Source organism: Grammomys surdaster, unplaced genomic scaffold, assembly GCF_004785775.1.
Source record: "Grammomys surdaster isolate TR1022 unplaced genomic scaffold, NIH_TR_1.0 172, whole genome shotgun sequence".
NCBI classification, from domain to species: domain Eukaryota; kingdom Metazoa; phylum Chordata; class Mammalia; order Rodentia; family Muridae; genus Grammomys; species Grammomys surdaster.
In genome coordinates, this window is record NW_021604620.1 from 1,706,073 (window position 1) to 1,720,895 (window position 14,823).

A 14,823-nucleotide genomic window follows, 5' to 3' on the forward strand; every position below is an offset into this window, starting at 1 on the left:
CTCTACTGTGGGGGGTCTCATCCTAGAGGAAGACTCAACAGCAGAGATCTCCGGGGCCCCTGCCCAGCAGGGGTGTCAGTTACATAAGAATTTTACATTATGGTCTCTTTCCTGCCATTAAGAGGACACCATCCATTCCAGGTGACCCCGATGTCACCCTTCCACCCAGTCAACTCTGGGGACAAGACTTGAATCCTGGAGCTTCTAGAACCATGGTCCTTGCCAGTACCAATTCTACCAGAAATGCCAGCTCTCTCCTAACACCAACGCCTGTCTAATCCAGGCTCTTGTCAGGATTGAGACACAGGGAGGGTACTAGATAGTCCTGCCCTGGACACCCTTGAGAGGTCACAGGTAAAGGCTATGGCTGAAGTTCACAGAGCCCAGATATGCAAGACCGCATATACAGTATACGGGTGCCCAGGCAGTGGGAGCAGGGCTGACTAGAATTCTGCAGAGATTGCCTGGAGGGCTTCCTGGAAGAAGAGATCCTGCCACAGCACAAAAGGGAAGCACAGGCTTTCCAGGACTGAGGAAAGGGAGGTCAAGTGAGGCCCAGGTGCCGTTGCCTGAGCCTGTGTTCCCAGGAACCCCTTCTCCCTCTCATCACCCCCACATCCTCCCTGCCACTCCCCGCAGCTCCCTGTGGCCAACAGTACTGCAGCACTCGGCTCTGCTCCACAAACGGTCTGCTCCACTCCAGGAAGGCCACCTCCTCCTTCCCCCCCTCCTCCGGCTGTCACCACTCACCGCTCTAGTCTCCAGGGGGTGGGGACCCCAGAGCTGGACACACCCCACCATAGCCCCACAGCTCAGCCAGCCGGACAGACTCACAGTCGGACGCAGGACCCCGGAGCCCTGAGGTGGGCAGTGTGCCAGGGTCCCTCGCAGCCTCTTCAAGGTCAGTACAAGTTGGGTGTACAGCCCTTCTGGAGCCCTTGAGCCTGTGGGTCTCAGCCCAGAGCCCTCACCCAGGCTACGAACCCCAAGGTGGGCTTCACTCCAGGTGCACCTGAGCCAAGTGCTGGGCAAAGGGCACCCTGGGTCCACAGTCAGCATAGGTCCAGGGGTCTGTCAGGAGGGGGCCCAGGCTAGGGGCCAGCCCCCTGCTGAGGCCTCGCTGGGGACACTCCCCACCGGCCATGGGGAGCTAAAATTGGAAAGTGGCGAGTGGGAGGCAGCTGACACAGCTATTTTGTGCGCTCTTCATCCGCTCCGGTTTCACTCTCCTGCTCCACTAACCTGATCCTGTGCTTCCCTCCCCCACCCTACCGATGAAGAGGTGTCTCAGTCCTCCAGCCACAGTACAGAGGCTGCTCAGGAGGGCCAGGCCCGAAGCAAGCGGGGCCAGCAGTGGTCTGGTCTGAGCTGGGACTCACCAGGAGCACCTGCCCTTTAGAGAAGCTTACTGGATGGCCTCACTGGGTCACTGACCCTTTCTGGCCCACACCTCTCTGTGTAGCAAGGAGCGGGATCCCAGAGCCCTGGCTGCAGGAGTGGAGAGGACAGATCTGCAATTGGGAGGTCTTGAGTTGGGGGAGATGGGGTGACCCTGTCCATCTCCAAAAGGGCACTGCACCATGTTCCTCTTTCCCTCAGTTCCAGGTCCGAACCTAGGCAGCCATTGGAAGACTGGAGGCCAGGCTGAAGAGGGTGGGAGGGGCTTAGGTACTGGCCCAGACCCCAGGGATGGCCCAGCAGGGTAGCCAGAGGGAGTGACCAGGGGCCTGATACCGGTCAGCACCTTGGACAGCAGCCAGAGCCCTCCCAGCTCCTGCCTGGTCCAGCTCTGGCCACACTGGGGCCTCAAATAGCACAACCTCCAGCCTGCAGCAAGAGCTGAGACTACACAGCACTTCACGGGGGGCAGTGGGTGAACACAGGCAGGGGCCTGAGATAAGACAGACTCACGGCTTGGAGGAGGAATGGGGCCAGACAGAGCCTGGAGCTGAGTGAGTTTGGAAAGTTGGTGCAAGGGGAGTTGACATGCTCTCAGGGCACCTTGTAGGCAGGGCTTTGGTGAAGCTAAGGGAGACTCACTGAGAGACGGGGAAACTGACAAATGGGCTAGAGACAGTGTCTCCTTCATGGCAAAGATCCCATGGTTGGGACGTCTTGCAGAAACCGTTTGATGTTCCAAACCTGTCAGCCCATCAGAGAAATATGGAGAGGAAGCTGCACTGTGTGAAATCTGGACTTCGGAGAATCTTCTAAGGGTGCAAGATTGGTTGCTGCAGAGGAAGGAGGGAGGTGCCTGAGTGGGGAGATTTACTGACAGAGTCCCCAGGGGCTGAATGGACCAGTCTCCTCAGAGGGCTCTACAACCCTAGTGAGGGCCCATCGGGGGGCGAGGCTGGGACTGAGGGTCCTCACTCATGGTTCTTCTTTAGCCCTCTCCAGGCCATGGGCATCACGACAGCACTGCCCACAGCTGAGCTTGCCCTCTACTCCCTTGTGGTGAGCGGTGCCCTGGCCTATGCTGGCCGAGGCCTCCTGGAGGCATCACAAGGTAACTGGGGGGTCCTGGGACAGGAGCCTGGAAGTCCTCAGAGTTCTGACCAACAGACCAGAAACTTGGAGGCTGCAGACCCTGAGGATACTCTAGGTCATAGGTTGGACCACAAGTCCAAATACATTTAAGAGCCCTGCAGCCTAGAATGCTTGCCTCCCTTCTCCACCCTCCTCAGATGGGGTGGCCCAGGGAAGGCATATAAGAGGCTCCTACTCAAAGGACACACTTTGTTCTCAGATGGGGCCCACAGGAAGGCCTTCCGGGAGTCTGTGAGACCTGGCTGGGAGTACCTGGGCCGGAAGATGGTACGTTTCCCACGCCTCTCAGGTCTCTGGCCCCTGGACACACCCCACCCCACGTCCTCCCCTACTCTCTATTCTTGTTCTTAATCTCATGCTGTATGTCGAGGAAGGCTCTGCCTTGAGCTTCAGGACCTTCTGGCTCATTTAGGACAAGCTGGCCCACTGGTTCCTGCCTTCCAGAACTAGGCAACAGGGGTGGGGGTGGGGGTGGAGGTGGGAGTGGAGTAGAATGTCAGGAATAAGCCAAGTACAGGGGAGTTTCAAGGGGCAGGCCTGTCCTTTGGGACCGTCATCCATTCCCTGTTCCTGGACACCCCCCTCAGAGTGAGGGCAGACACCTACAGCCACTGTCCTCAGTACATGGGGCAGGATCTCTGATTGGCTCTTCCCTCTCCACCACCCTCACCTGCCTTACTGCTTCCTGCTCGGGCTGTCCAGGATGTGGCTGACTTCGAGTGGGTGATGTGGTTTACCAACTTCCGAAACATCATTGTCTTTGCCCTCTCTGGACACGTGCTGTTTGCTAAACTCTGCACAATGGTGGCCCCCCAGGTGAGTTGAGCCTCAGGTACTTGGCCTCCTCCTATCTGCCCCATCTTTGTCCCAAATGCCATGGGAAATCTATCCCAGGGTCTCCTCCCGTGTGCACAGAGAGGTTAACAGGCTGCTCATGTCCACAGCTCCGCTCCTGGATGTATGCTGTGTATGGAATCCTGGCTGTGGTGGGCACAATGGGGCCATGGTACCTGCTGCTGCTGCTTGGCCACTGTGTGGTCCTCTATGTGGCCTCACTCTTGGGCCAGCGCTGGCTGTGCCTTGCCCTTGGTCTGGCCAGCCTGGCGTCCTTCAAGATGGACCCCGGGATCTCTTGGCAGGTACACAGGAGTAGAGTGGATAGTGTTGAGATCCCAAAGATTTCCCCTCTAAGCCTTCGAGTAAGGTAACCATTTGCACCCCAGCTTATCCTTTGCTCTGCCACGTTGCTGAGCTAAAGCCAGCCACTGTTGCCTGACAGGGCTGGGCCCAGCTCCTACGGGAAGCTGGGAAGGGGCTTTCCCCAGAAGCATGGACCTGCTAGTGAGCTGGGGGCTTGCTGTCTCCTTCCAGAGTGGGTTTGTAACAGGCACCTTTGATCTTCAAGACGTACTGTTCCACGGGGGCAGCGGCTTCACTGTTCTCCGCTGCGTCAGCTTCGCGCTGGAGAGCTGCGCCCACCCCGACCGCCGCTACTCGCTTGCGGACCTGCTCAAGTACAACTTCTACTTGCCCTTCTTCTTCTTCGGACCCATCATGACCTTTGACCGCTTCCATGCTCAGGTGAGGGGAAACCTCGTGGGCTCACAGAGCATGACCGGGTCTCCTTTTCCTAACTTCCTGTCTTAGACATAGCTCCCCAAGCACAAGCACCCTGTTCTCAGGAAGCTGTGTCTCCTCTCCCCAGACCATTTGTGGTTCCCCTCTCAGACCGGGCTCTGCTCCTTCAGGTGAGCCAAGAGCCAGTGAGGCCAGAGGGCGAGCTGTGGCGCATCCAGGCCCAGGCGGGACTCAGCGCCGCAGCCATCGTGGCCGTAGACATCTTCTTCCACTTCTTCTATATCCTCACCATCCCCAGCGATCTCAAGTTCGCCAGTCGTCTCCCAGACAGTGCTCTTGGTGGGTCCCCGGAGCAGGGTAGAGGCAGGGCCGTCGCCAGAATATGCGTCGTCCGTGCACTTAGCACCCACGAGTGCTAGGACTCACAATTGAGTCTGAAATGTGTAGGGTGCACGTTTGCTTCGTCACACAAAACCCTTACTCTCCCAAACTGCGGGTGGCAATTGAGGGTGTGGCTGATTTTCGTGGGTCACTGTGGCCTGGCACACACCTCTTGGGAGGTACAGGGTCTCCGTGGAGGTGGGAGTGGGACAGAAACAAGACTCTGTCAGTGCACTGACCCCCAGACAATGATGTCACCTGTCCCCAGCGGGCCTGGCCTACTCAAACCTGGTGTATGACTGGGTGAAGGCAGCAGTCCTGTTTGGCGTCGTCAACACTGTGGCACGCCTAGACCACCTAGACCCTCCTCAGCCTCCTAAGTGCATTACGGCGCTCTACGTCTTCGGAGAAACGTGAGTGAGGAGGGCGGTCTGTCGCTGGTCCCCGCCCCTCCTTCGCTTCGTTGGCCACGCCCAAAGGCTCTGCGTCTCACAGATTGACGCTCATATGCTCTCCCCACAGGCACTTCGACCGAGGCATCAATGACTGGCTTTGCAAGTGAGTTGGAGAACGGCACCAGCCTTCCTGCTAAGTGGTCCAGCGGGCTCGGGGGCCCGTTGATTGTTTTAGAGATTGGCTCTGGGCCGGAGGAAGCAGGAGGCGGTGAGGAGGCTGTGCCAGCTACCTGGGTGACAGACAACTTTGGACTCTGTGAGGCCCCGGAAATGACGGGAGTAGAGACACAGTTGGCAGCTTGGTATGAGGTCATTTAGTAGGGGTATCCAGGGAGTAGGGCAACGCCCAAATACCTACCTGCCACCCAGGAAGCTGGCAGGACACTTTCACACAGAAATGCCTAGTTGACATTGGGAGTGCATACTTGTGGAGACTCAAGAGACATCTTTGTGGAGAATTGGGGGAATGTTTAGGCCTGAGAGTCTGGAGTAAAGAGAAGTCCGGAGGATTGATGGTCATCCAGCCAGTGAGCATTATGAGTTGGGTGAAGGGGTCTCCTGGACCAGGCTCAGAGAGCCCAAGTCCTAAGAGGGAGAGCAAAGTGAGGAGGGCCAAGAGGCAGCAAGATGAGGTCACAGGGACGCTGGCAGGGACTAAGGAAGGACCCAGCAGAAAGGCACAAAGAAAGTGGTCAGCAGGAGAGGACACATGCTTCTCTGAAGTCAGAGGTCAACCTTAAAAAGCAGGAGGAAGAGAGGGATGGAGGGGCGGGGGAATGGGCAAAGAGGGGGAAGACCAGGTTAGTCACAGATGCTGAAGCAGGCAAGGGTGCCAGCCAAGAGATGCAGTAGGCCAGGCGTGTGGTAGCCATTTCCACAGGAAGATGAAGATGAGTGAAGAGATCCCAGGAAGGACTGGAGGGAGAGGATTTAGGATCCAGTATCTGAGGAGGGAAATTTCCCATGGTGTGGGTGGGGAGTGACGAGTCTCCCACAGGTGGGTGAGCAGGAAGAAGCAAGAGTTTGTAATGATGGTGGCCGCTGTGAGCTTATGGGAGGGGGTAGAAATTCTAAAACTATAAGGCCAGTGGGCATGGACAGATGAAACTTCACTGGGCAGAGTAGGAATTTAGAAGGAGTGTCAAGTTAGGGTGTGATCCTGGAGTGTGTGGATGAGGTAAGGTGGGGTAAGGAGGTAAGGCCTTGGAGATGAGGTCCTGGAGGAAAAGGCTGGTGTGTGGCAGGCAATATGGCAGGCGCTGTGTGCAGTAACGAGAGGGACCCCTGAACTACAGCAGTGGGGTGCAGGGCGTGGCAGGAGTCATGACCCAGCAGAGCTGATAGAACTTATGCCTTGGATGTTGGAGAATCCTGACTGCAGCCTACAGTCTGAGTAATTTCCGCTGATGTATGTTTGGCTGAAGTGGGTCTGGGGTCTGGGAGCTGGTTTGAGAGGATGCTGGAGAAGCAGTCTCTGGAGTGAGATGCCTCGGAGCAGACGAATACCTGAGTAAGGAAACTGAGCCAAAGACACAGGCTTGGGTCATCTACAGACTGTTTTGAAAAACTCTCTGGTCTAGGTGGGACACAGTTAGGATCTAGATAAATCCAGTAGCAGATATGACAGTACAAGTTCGCCCCTCCACAATTTGGAGCTGCGTAGGCAGAGGTTGGCACACCACGCCCCACCCCGCTGTGCATCCTACGCCCCTGAAGGCTCTTCTCCCATCTTCCCTGCAGGTATGTATATGACCACATTGGTGGGGATCACTCCACTGTGATCCCGGAGCTGGCTGCCTCCGTTGCCACCTTCATCATCACCACTCTGTGGCTTGGGCCTTGTGACATCGTCTACCTGTGGTCTGTTCTTAACTGCTTTGGCCTCAACTTTGAGCTCTGGGTACAGAAGCTGGCAGAGCATGGGCCACTGGCACAAATCGAGGTGGGCAGGAGATTCCAGGCTGTGATTGGCTGGGATCAGCCTGATAACAGGAGGTGGTGGCATGGTGCTTTCTGGTCATCCAGGTACACTTAGTCCCTGGTACAGAACTTTCTCCCTAAGCCTCTCTTGTTTCACCCAGTGGGATCCTGGATCTCCCTGATGTCTGAGAGGCAGGGCCTGGCTGCATTAGTCAGCTCTTATCATCCCTCTGGGCCTTACTGACTGACTGACCATGTCCCTCTCTCCGGGCCCTCTTGTCGACATATTCTTGTACGGCAGGCCCGGCTATCAGAGCAGATGTCTCGGAGGGTCAGGGCCCTCTGTGGGGCTGTAAACTTCTGGGCTATCATCATGTACAATCTCGTGAGCCTGAACAGCCTTGAGTTCACAGAGCTGGTTGCCCGACGCCTGATACTTACAGGTAAGGGACAGAGTGAGAGGATGCAGCATGTGCCTAACCTCACAGGAAGGACAAGAACCACTGATCCACCTAACACACAGGCAACACCCTAGCACCCAAGGGACTCAGTGGGTGTGTGTGATGTGAGGCAGAGTCTCTAAGACAGAATGCTCCAGGCATCATGGCTTCTTCTCCCACAGGCTTCCCCCAGACCACACTGGCGGTCTTGTTTGTCACCTACTGTGGTGTCCAGTTGGTAAAGGAGCGTGAGAGATCCCTGGCACTGGAGGAAGAGCAGAGGCAGGACAAAGAGAAGCTGGAGTAAGCGTGGGGACAGAGGACCTGGATCTGCTCAGCTGCTTCTGGGCCCCAGGCCCGGGCCATGGTGCCTGACCGATAGAATAAAAGGCTTTTCTACCATAGTAATCTCCTGGCTCCTTGTCCACTCTGGGCAGAGGGTTGGCGGTTCCAGCCTTTGGGGGAAGGGTCATACACAAGACATGATGAGGTGTCCTGTGAGCACAGGACCACCCACTTGAAAGCCCAACACTGTTATAATCAAACTTTTAATCCTCAGCACTCTGGACACTTTTTTTGTGGCAGCTGATTCTAGACCCTGGGCTAGATGCTCAGAAAGCACTTCATTTTTCCTGAGATTCCTAAGGGAGGTGTCGGTTAGCACAAGAAGGTGCCATCGACGGAGACACTCCCATTTGACTGGCACGGGCACTGAGTCCCTGGGAGACTCTATGGCACACATAGCTAGCCTGGACAGGGCCAGGACACAACCTGGGATGCCAGTCTATAGCTTTGCAGTCCTTGAGAAGACATGGTGATCCCAGAGGGACACTCAGGAGCAGGCAGCAATGTCCCTTCCCTGACTGAAGTATCCTTTCTGACTCACACTGGGAGCCAGAAGGGCTCTGGCCTCTTCCAGCTCATCTCTGGATCCCACGATGCTTTTTTTTTTTTTTTTTTTTTTTTTGAGGCCACAGGACAGGAAGGAGGCTCAGTGAGGGTCCTGCACTGGTCACATCTTGGTCAGGCGAAGCACGTTGAGGCGCACAGGGAGGAAGGTGGCGCCAGCAGCATAGGCAATCTCCCGTAGGACCCCCTCCCACTTTTTCTCGTCCTCGTTGAATCTGAGGGGAAGGGAAGGTGGAGACGGATGGGAGCTTCATCAACTGAAACCAGGCAGGGACCCAGCAATGTGCAGTGGCTAGCGTCCTAGGCCACCTCAGAGTATGTCTATTTCTAAATGATTTTCATGTGCTTAAAGGGGAATCCCCATAATGGACCCCCTAAGAAAAGACACCCTGCAATCTAAAGCAGCTCCCTCCCGAGAAAAGCCACCTCCCGGGTCCCCACATTCCTCCAAGTTCACTGCTCTCCGGAAGACTTCCAGGCCCCAACTCAGTTCTCTTCTCCTCTCTGTAAGAAGACATGACCACACCAGCGGAGTGTGTGGAGAAAGAGCTCTTGGAGCCTGGATCCAGGTACCTCTCCCTCCCAGGCTCACTCTTCTAGACAAAGCACCTCAGAAAACAGGGAGAACAGACTCTGGGCCTGTGCCCTAAGCTGAGGACTGGCTCCTGTCTATGGCCTGCTGGTGCTCCAGCAGGTGCTCCACACTAGGGCAGGCCACCACATGTCACTCTCACCCCCCGCCCAGGGATTAGTGAGAAGCTGGGGTACAGGAGGACTGTTTGGTGACCTTGCTGTGAGACTACTCAGGATCTCCCCTCAGATCCTCAGGGCTGGGCTCACCTCCATATGTCGTTGAGCTCTGTGGGGACCAGCTCTCCAGACTCCGTCTCCAGAGTGGCAAAGCCGCCCAAGGCGTAAAGAGTGCCAGCCAGGCTGACCAGGCTGAGCGAGCTCCGTTCCTGTGGGAAGGCCTCAAAGGAAGTCCATCTGGGAGGGGGAAGAAGTACGTAGTCCAGGGCTTCAGCAATCTCCACCATCTCCGCACCCGTCACCCCTTGGGAATCCAAATCCTAGGTTGCAACTGTCTCTGGGCAATCTCCAGTTCACTAACCTTCAATCATCCACAATGCTCTGCTCCCAGCCCTGCTCTCCGTTTTCCCTTTGACCTTTGATTCCCTTCCCATGCTCTCCCCCTCCACACTCCCTTCCCTGGCACCTTGCCGTTCCATCCAACCTGCATCATGAATGGAGCCCCCTCCCCCCACTGTCTATCTCACTACACCTGTGAGCTCGGTCCCTGATGCTGCTGAGTTCGGGCTCAGGTTGTGGTTACCTCTGATAGCCCGGTTCTTTTGTATACCCTCTGTCCCTCTTCTCCTGGACATCCTGATGGCTCTCCTGGTGTCTTCAGTCCCTGGCATTCTGCTATGGGGAGCTCCTCCTGCACACCCCCAGGTACCCCAAATCTACATTTGCTGAATGGGCTCCCAATTTGCTGCCTGATGCCAAAGACAACTGGCCTATGAAAATGACTCAAAAGCATCCATGTCACCCTCTTTCCCATGCAACACCCAACCCACCACTAGGCCCAACCCACCACTAAGCCCAACACCCAACCCACCACTAAGCCCAACACCCAACCCACCACTAAGCCCAACACCCAACCCACCACTAAGCCAAACACCCAACCCACCACTAAGCCCAACACCCAATCCACCACTAAGCTCAAAGAATGCCTGTAGATAGTGCAGCTCCTCTGCCCTGCCCATAAGAAGGCATGCTCCAGTGCCTGTCCTTGACCTTTCCGAATACACCCCCAGCTTTAGGACTCTGTCACTCCTTGTCACAGCGACAAGACCCCTCTTTCTCTGAGAAATTTCTGAATCTTCTGTCCTGTGCCAGCCAGTGTGGTTTAGAGCTTACGCCCATGGGAGACATTTCACTGGCCTTAATTAACCCTTTACCTCTCCCATTCCAGAACCTTCCCACACCCCTTCACCCACAGACCTCCATTCTGAGCATGGCCTTTCTTCTGGGGTGCCCCACCTTTTGGTGTTGGGCACTCACTAACCACCGTCTTTGCTGGATAGGTCCCGCTAGCTTCTGATTCCTGAACTGACTAATTGCTACAGTGTCAGAGCAAGTCTGTGGCCTGGTAACAGTCCCCAGATGAGGAACCCGTCAACCCCAGACCCCACCCTGGGGGCCCTTCTGCAGCTTCTCCTGTAAGAAAGCCTTGGACAATGAGAGGGGCTACTTCTATGCCAATATCCCAAATCAACATGGGGACCTGGACCTGGACCTGTGACCCTCAGCGGGGCAAACAGGGCCGACACAGATGCACCACCACAGAGGAGGGAGGGGGCAAGGCAAAGATCGTACTTGTTGTCTGTGATGCTGTACACTTCTGTGGAGCTGGTAAGCCCTGTGTCTGTCACCCCTGTGGCCACAAAGATGCGGCCGTCATGGACCGTGGCCCCAAAGAGCGATCGGGCTGTCTGCATGGGTGCTAGCTCCTTCCACTCAAACTTCTTGGGGTCGTAGACACACATCTTGTTCAGACATTTCCTGTGGGGTGGATGGGGTGAGTGAAGAGAGAGGCCGGGACAGCTGCCTGTCCCCTCTGCCCCACAGAACCTCCTCCCCACCAGGCTGAACCTCACCTGTCTTTGCCTTTGCCACCGATGACGTAGACGAGGTCCATGTGGGAAAGCACCGCGTGGCCGTATACGGCATAGGGCAGTGGGTCTGACTCGCCCCATTTGAAGGACCTGGAGGAGCAAGCGTGGCTTGAGCTCGAGTCGAGTCTGTCTCTCTGCATTCACACCCACAACGTACATGCAGACTGCGTCCAGTACAGTCCTGGAACCCCTCCCTTGAGCTCTCCGGTCTTTGAACCACCCCCCCCCCGGCCCCTCTGCACAAGGATTGTCTTCAGGTCTTCACCCAATGGCTATACACCTCTGCAGGCCTCCTGGCTACAGCTATGGTCCCAGCCCCACCTTAGGGCCCCTGTCCCAGACCATCCTGACCCCCAAGGTGGCCCCACCCTGCCCACTCACAGCCTGTCGTAGCACAGTACTGAGTCCAGGCTGTCTTCGTTGTCCTTGAGCTCCCGGCCGCCGACCACGTAGATGGCATTGAGAGCCTCCCCCAGGCCGAAGAGGCATCGAGGTGAGGGGAGAGGCGGCATCCCCAGCCACTCAGAGTCCAAATGGTCAAACTGTGGGAGGGCAGTAAGTATCCTTGGGTCAGCCACCACCAGCCTCCTGTGCTTACTTCCTGGCCCCCTCTAAGAGGGAGGACCCTCTATGGCTTTGGGTCTTTGGTAACCATCTGTTCAAGGCTTCCCCCCCCTTAAAATCTATAGCCTTCCATGCCACCCTCTGTATCTGTCTAATCCAGTGGTTATAGGCATCAGGGGCCCACCTTGGGGAGTCGTCCAGCAGCTGCATTGTGTGAATACTTGATACCATTTGACCTCTGAAACTTCTCCCAGCCAGCCTGGGAGAGCTGCCCCTCACCTCCTCCAACTGTGAGGCCTGTGGACTTGACCTTGGCACCCAGATGCCCATGGGCTCCTGCCTGCCTATACCAGCTCACCTGGTTCTGCTCTGTCACAGGATCACCAGCCTGGATTACCAACGGTGCTCACTCCCTCCCCTTTCACATCTCCAGATGTCACCCAGCTGACAAGGGTCAGAACCAGACTGACAAGGCCAGGCCATAGATTCTCCCTTCCTCTGAGGTCTCACAGCCACATCCTTAACCTGGACCAGCTTGCCTGTCTCCCAGCCCCTGCTGAGACTCAGTTTCCTCCCACAGAAAGAAGATGGCAAGGTGCTCTCTGTGTGATTATCTGTTTCCCACCCCCATCCTGGCACCTCTGCCAAAGCCCTGCTTATGATTCTTCTCGCTGTCTCAGACCCCCAACCCCTGTGCCTGGCCAGGCCCTCCAGCCCCCTCAACTCCCCTCCCCCACCTTGATGTACAAAGAGCCTAACACAGATACCAGATGTATGCAACTCTTTGGAAACTGGTTGTAACTCTTCCCCCTTCAAACAAGCGGCTGTCAATCAAAGGTCCTAGACCCAGTGAGAGTCCCCAAGTAGGCATAGGCCCTTCCCAGAACTCAGCACTATTTGCTCCCTCCCAAGGCTGGCCAGGCACCTGCAGGAAGTAAGCACTCATAGGATCCTCTTTGTTGTCCTCATTATAGAAGAGGCCACCGGCCACGAAGACTTGGTTCTCCTTGGTCACCAGACTGACATGGTTCTTGGGGATCTGGGTAGACAGAGATGCACAGTAGCACTCATTGGCAGCTGGGTCGTATGCCACGGCGCCCTCCTCACTGATCATGAAGATGAGATCCTGAAGGAACATGCCGAAGCGCAGAGTGTCATTGAGGATCCCCGGCAGCATTCGTTCCTCATCGTCCTCAGCCTTGGTGTCCTCTGTGCCCTGGTTGGCCTCCTTGGCCCGAGCTGTCTGCTCACCCTTCTCCTTCTTCTTCTTGCGCAGTGTAGTGAGGCGGCCCTCGTGTGCGTCCTTCACCATCTGCACCTTGCGCAACAGCTCGGGCTGGGAGCGCACGAGTGGGTGGCGCTCCACGCGACTCTCCAGGAAAGCACGAGGCAGCAGGCGGCAGCGAACGCTCTCGAAGACCGTGGGCAGCGCGCGCTGACGCTCAGCCTGCGCCTCGGCATCGCCGCTGCCCGCCCAGCGCATCACAGCCTCGAACACAGCCTCCTCCTTCTCCACGTTGAGGCCGTCGCTGGAGATGATGGCGATCAGTTCGTCAGCCGAGAGTCCCAGGAAGTCATTGTCGCGCGCCACCAGCGGGAAGCGCGCGCAGATGAAGTCGCGCGCGGCCACAGCCAGACGCGCACAGTCCAGAAGGAGGCCGAGGCGGAAGACAGCCAGGCAATTGGCCAAGCACAGGCGTTTCTGTAGGAATGACACGCAGATGGTGAAGATGGACGGGATCTGGAATCGATGCGCAGCGGCAAACAGGTCCTGCACGCTTGCCTCGTCCAGCGCGATCTCCGATGTGTACAGGTAGTGCAGCACCTGGGACACTACATCGGGCGACACCTCCTCCAGGCGTAGCTCTCCCGCGCCGTCTGGCTCAGCCAGGAAGCGCGCGCGGAAGTAGGGGCTGCAGGCGGCCAGCACCAGACGGTGGCACGGGAACTCGCGCTCGCCCACGCGCACTACGCAGTCCAGGAACTTGCCATGGTCCAGCATGTCCTTGAGGCCGTCTTGTAGGAGCGTCTGCTGATACAGACGCTGCTCCTCCGCCTGCTCCAAGCCCAGCGTCATGGTGCAGCTTCCTGGAACTCAGCAAGTCTGTTCTGCACACCTATGCCGTCCTGTATGGCTATGCAAGTGACTGTGCAGCTGTCTGCGCTGGGCTATATATAGAGGATGCCCAGACCCTGTAAAAGGAGCCGCCTAGCCTCCTGCACATGACGCACAGGGGACAGCTGGGCAGAGGCTTTCTCCCTGAGCAGCTTTGAGTCAGCGATGGGGGCTCATGGGGCGAGGGTGGGGTGTGTCTGGGCCTTTCTAGAACTGGAAGGCCTCTCAGCCCAGAACCCCGGGAGTCTTGTCTCTGGATTCCTTAGTCTAGAAATGCTGCTGCCCACGAAGGGGACTCCAGCCCCTCTCCTTTTTCCCCTGTCTTCCAGGCTTGTGTGCTCACAGCCTTCCTCACGGACCAGTATCTTATGTGATCCTGGTTACAGTATGTTTGGGTTTCCAGCTTGGTGATCATGTCTTTGTCCTTGGCCATCACTGTTTAGAGTCTCAGAATTGAAAGGAGTTTCCTCTGTCCAAGCTCAGAGACCTTCCTTTAAGCAAACTCCTTAAGTCAATAAGGGTAGGTGTTTCTCTGTTGGGCCTCAGTTTCCTCTCCCATTCAAGGAGAGAGAGGAGCCAGAATCCAGGGTCTCAGCTCAGCTCTGCTGAGCTCAAGAACTCTGCTGAGCCCTGGGGTAGCATGCTCCAGGGTGGACTCAGAGGTGTCAAGCCTGCTAGAAAATTAATTGCCTAGGATTTTACTATTTTGGGGTGTTTAGATTTTCAAAATTTTAATATTCTAGTGACATTCTGAATTGTAATGTCCAAATGGTGGGACTTCTGAGAGTCTGATTACTGTTCAGGGACTCTGTCCCATTGTCCTTGGTCCATTTGAGGTTTAGCTCGTTGCTACCTGGCCTTGAGGTCCCTGTGGCTGTCTGTGATTTGAGGAGTTGATTTCAGTTGTCTGTGATTTGAGGATTTTAGGAGTTGAGCCAGGATACCCAATCTCAGTCCCCATCTTGCTCTGGACTCCTGTCCATCCCCCAGATCTGCACATTGGCTTCAGCCTCCAAGATTAACGAATTCTCCAAGCGCCAAAAGCTGCAGCTGTGGGTTAAATTTAGCCCTGGGACACTGGTAGGAGGCGTAACAGAGTGCTCCCCAACCATGCCTCTGAGTCACTTGTTTATAACCTTGGGCTTGTGGGGGGACAGGAGAAAAGACCCGGGGGGAGGACTGAGTCACACGTCCCTCCTGAGTCCCAGAAACATTACTGCCTGTCCCTC

The 14,823-nt window shown here is 56.4% G+C and overlaps 2 protein-coding genes across 3 annotated transcripts; one reads left to right on the top strand and one right to left on the bottom strand.

The window, feature by feature from the left end:
* Positions 1-653: 653 nt before the first annotated feature.
* Positions 654-7,724, top strand: Hhatl (hedgehog acyltransferase like). Its single transcript, XM_028767416.1, has 12 exons — positions 654-901; positions 2,391-2,509; positions 2,750-2,817; positions 3,253-3,366; positions 3,495-3,689; positions 3,922-4,131; positions 4,299-4,467; positions 4,778-4,922; positions 5,032-5,067; positions 6,705-6,906; positions 7,186-7,327; positions 7,507-7,724. Exons 2-12 carry the CDS (start codon positions 2,404-2,406, stop codon positions 7,629-7,631), a joined length of 1,512 nt encoding a protein of 503 aa, XP_028623249.1. The 5' UTR covers positions 654-901; positions 2,391-2,403; the 3' UTR covers positions 7,632-7,724.
* Positions 7,725-7,928: 204 nt separating this feature from the next.
* Positions 7,929-13,712, bottom strand: Klhl40 (kelch like family member 40). Of its 2 annotated transcripts, none has more exons than XM_028767432.1 (6): positions 12,404-13,628; positions 11,296-11,456; positions 10,897-11,004; positions 10,616-10,801; positions 9,148-9,220; positions 7,929-8,448 (listed from the first exon to the last, which is right to left on the bottom strand). In XM_028767432.1, exons 1-6 carry the CDS (start codon positions 13,553-13,555, stop codon positions 8,245-8,247), a joined length of 1,884 nt encoding a protein of 627 aa, XP_028623265.1. In that variant the 5' UTR covers positions 13,556-13,628; the 3' UTR covers positions 7,929-8,244. The 2 variants fall into 2 exon arrangements, with proteins under 2 accessions (XP_028623265.1, XP_028623266.1); XM_028767433.1 differs by having other exon boundaries at positions 7,930-8,448; positions 9,074-9,220; positions 12,404-13,712.
* Between the last annotated feature and the right edge of the window lie 1,111 nt (positions 13,713-14,823).